At 46.3% G+C, this 3,778-nt stretch overlaps 1 protein-coding gene across 1 annotated transcript; it reads right to left on the bottom strand.

Annotated features, from left to right (window-relative positions):
• Window positions 1–1,241: 1,241 nt before the first annotated feature.
• Window positions 1,242–3,062, bottom strand: LOC141094945 (uncharacterized). The gene is made up of 2 exons (XM_073580967.1): window positions 2,909–3,062; window positions 1,242–2,798 (listed from the first exon to the last, which is right to left on the bottom strand). The coding sequence occupies exon 2, from the start codon at window positions 2,561–2,563 to the stop codon at window positions 1,418–1,420; it is 1,146 nt and encodes a 381-aa protein (XP_073437068.1). The 5' UTR covers window positions 2,564–2,798; window positions 2,909–3,062; the 3' UTR covers window positions 1,242–1,417.
• Between the last annotated feature and the right edge of the window lie 716 nt (window positions 3,063–3,778).

The following is a 3,778-nucleotide window of genomic DNA, read 5'->3' as shown; positions in this document are numbered from 1 at the left end:
GTGTGCTTTTGGGATTCTTGTTTTCAGATGGCGAATTCTGGGCACGGCCATTAATCTTAAACTTGAAACAGTCGATGAGGTGGTGAAGGCCTGTGTGGTTCTACATAACTTTGTGATGGCTAAAGAGCACCCGACCTTTGAACTGGACGATGATGCTCCTAACCCATTGCCTGAATTCACTCAGCACACTCTCAGGTCATCCGTTGAAGTTGGCCAAATGAGGGACAAATTTGCGGCCTACTTTATTTCTGATGTAGGACGGGTGCACTGGCAAGATGAAATGGTGTAATGTTGTTGTTTATGGTAATAAAAATCCTTATTTGATACCATTACTGAGTGCACTATATTTTTTAAACTCCAATTAATTAAAAAACTTCCCATGTATAACTGAATTTTGTTATGTTCACACACCTGGGCAGGTAAATACACATACGAGTTAAAATGCAGCATTGCTAGTCTGCGTGAAATATATTGGAATGAGCAAAGCTGCAGGCCATGAATCAGGAAACCATTTTTTTTCAAGAGAAAATTGTGCAACTAGTTTAAAACAAAGTATGTGATTTTCTCAAAACACAACCCTCAAAACCCAACCCCAATGAAAGTCCATGGGGAATACAAGTCAGCATTGAGTGGATGAATGTAATCTGCTCATGTAATCTGCTCCATTACAAGTTATTACACTAGGCCTTGGAATGACTATACTAGGCCGTGGTATTTCAAATATGAGTATAGTAGGCCTTGGGGCTAGTAGTATAGTAATATGTGAAATACCAAGGCCTAGTATAGTCATACCAAGGCCTACTGTAATAACTCGATTTTTAACAACTAGCATCTTGTTTCACAAAAAACAAACTGGTGAAACTAGAAAGAAACTTATTTTTTAGACAAGTTTCAACAATTTGTTTTTCATGAAACCAGATTCTATTTGGTAAAACTAGAGTTATTACACTAGGCCTTGGAATGACTATACTAGGCCGTGGTATTTCAAATATGAGTATACTAGGTCTTGGGGCTAGTAGTATTTCAATATGTGAAATACCACGGCCTAGTATAGTCATACCAAGGCCTACTGTAATAACTCGATTTTTAACAACTAGCATTTTTAACAACTAGCATCTTGTTTCACAAAAAACAAACTGGTGAAACTAGAAAGAAACTTATTTTTTAGACAAGTTTCAACAGTTTCTTTTTCTTGAAACCAGATTCTATTTGGTAAAACTAGAGTTATTACACTAGGCCTTGGAATGACTATACTAGTCCATGTTATTTCACATATGACTATACTAGCCCTTGGGTTGGTTTTTAACATGTATTTACCCATCAGTGTGTGTGAGCGGCGCAAACAACATTAATGAAACTTATTAATGGTGAACCACAAATGTAAATTTATTTTTTATCACAAAAAAAAAACTAAAAATTATTTTTTACGGCGTTTGGGGGCAGATGGTTTCAATTTGGGGGTGTGCAGGGAATATGCAACACTTGCAGTTGAAGACGGTGTTTGAGGGGAAGGGGCAACAAAACTTGTGGGGGAAGGTAGTCCAGTTAAGGGAATTAAACTTGGAACACTTGTAGGAGAGGAAATCTGTTCAGTTACATTAGTTGTAATGGCATGTCGCCGTAGGCTTGTGTGCCTGGACCGACTTTGGCCCAATGCCCGCCTTGATTGATTTCGCCTTGAAGTAGGGGCAAATATGGAATGTAGGTCCCCCGTCTGCTGGTATGGCTGCTGCTGCTGAGGTGGCGGCTGCTGCTGAGGTGGCGGCTGCTGCTGAGGTGGCTGCTGCTGCTGAGGTGGTTGCTGCTGCTGCTGAGGTGGCGGCTGCTGCTGAGGTGGCTGCTGCTGCTGAGGTGGCGGCTGCTGCTGAGGTGGCGGCTGCTGCTGAGGTGGCTGCTGCTGCTGAGGTGGCTGATGCTGCTCTTCGTTGTCAGTGCTCGTCCTTGCAGGAGGACTGGTGGCGGCAGTGATGGCCCAGGTTTGCAGAGTGGTGGTGGCAGGGCTACTACATGTTGTTGTAGCGGCAGGGCTGTTCCATGTTTGCCTAGTGGTGGCTGAGCTCCACGCATGCATGGGATTGGCGGTGGTGCTCCAGACAGGAGCAGCGCTTGCCATGGTGGTGTCGGTGAAGTGACCAGCTGCACTCAGACTTGTGGTGGTGTAACGGTGGGTGTCCTGGCTTTGAATAGAGGTGTCCGTGCAGTGGTATGCAGCACAAGTCGGTAGTGAGGTGAAGCGAGTCAATGGTGGCACAGGTGGAAAGGACACCACTGACTGCTGACCGTACCGATTATGCTGCATAGCCTGCAAGAAAGCATTGTTGCAGGCCTGCAGCACATTCAGCTGTTGATCAGGACTAAGGTGTTCCGCCATGCCCTTTTCAATCTTACTAAAAAAATGGTGTGCTGGTCTGTTGAGGTCGGCCTCCAGACGGTCAAGGCGCTGTTCTACAGAATTGAAGCGGTGTTCAAAGTGGTTAAAACCACGTTCCATTAGTGCAAAACCGCTTTCAACTCTGTCGGACAGTGACTTGAGGCTGGAATTAAATGTCTCGCTCAAATGCATAAACTCGGGCAAGACATTCCTGTCCAAGGCCCTCTGCCGCTGGCGGGTAGTGCCCGCATAACCAGTGGCAGAGACCTGGGACAGGGGAACACCTGATGGCCCAGCTTCCTGGTCACCAGCTGTGTGTGTGGCTGACCTGCAAGGTGCTTCCTGGCTGTCGGATGGCTGGGACGGGTCAGAGGACGTCCGAGGAAGGACCGCTCCAGGGCCAGGTTGCAGGGTGCTGCTCCAGGTGCTGTGGAAGAAAGGAAAATCATTACTACCATGCCTTTACAAGAAGCATCAGCTGTGGATTAGAAAAACACAGATTAATAAAAATAAAAACCCAAAATGTATAATACTTACGATCTTGTGGCAAGGACCGGTCTTAGGAACTGCAACGCGTGATAGTGACGGTATCTAGTTCTGGTCCTTGACGCAGATCCACTGCGAACCTGGCCCTCAGCACGAACATCACTGTTGAAGCGGTCCTTGATCGAACGCCAACGTGTTCGGACTTTGTCCACTGTTGATAAAAAAAAACAGTGCCGTCAAGGACAACAGTCACTGCGGCACAATGTAGCAATACAATACTCAAAGCAGTCACTGTAGACCCCGATGACACTGTTGGGTTTCCTGCTAGAATACGCCAAGCACGAAACCCAACAGTGCCGTCAAGGACAACAGTCACTGCGGCACAATGTAGCAATACAATACTCAAAGCAGTCACTGTAGACACCGATGACACTGTTGGGTTTCCTGCTAGAATACGCCTAGCACGAAACCCAACAGTGCCGTCAAGGACAACAGTCACTGCGGCACAATGTAGCAATACAATACTCAAAGCAGTCACTGTAGACCCCGATGAAACTGTTGGGTTTCCTGCTAGAATACGCCTAGCACGAAACCCAACAGTGCCGTCAAGGACAACAGTCACTGCGGCACAATCTAGCAATACAATACTCAAAGCAGTCACTGTAGACCCCGATGACACTGTTGGGTTTCCTGCTAGAATACGCCTAGCACGAAACCCAACAGTGCCGTCAAGGACAACAGTCACTGCGGCACAATGTAGCAATACAATACTCAAAGCAGTCACTGTAGACCCCGATGAAACTGTTGGGTTTCCTGCTAGAATACGCCTAGCACGAAACCCAACAGTGCCGTCAAGGACAACAGTCACTGCGGCACAATCTAGCAATACAATACTCAAAGGAGTCACTGTAGACCCCGATG

This window comes from Dendrobates tinctorius, unplaced genomic scaffold, assembly GCF_039654945.1.
Source record: "Dendrobates tinctorius isolate UK_male_01 unplaced genomic scaffold, ASM3965494v1 ptg000065l, whole genome shotgun sequence".
NCBI lineage: Eukaryota > Metazoa > Chordata > Amphibia > Anura > Dendrobatidae > Dendrobates > Dendrobates tinctorius.
The sequence above is the reverse complement of the archived record's forward strand: the minus strand, read 5'-3'. Positions and strand labels throughout refer to the sequence as shown.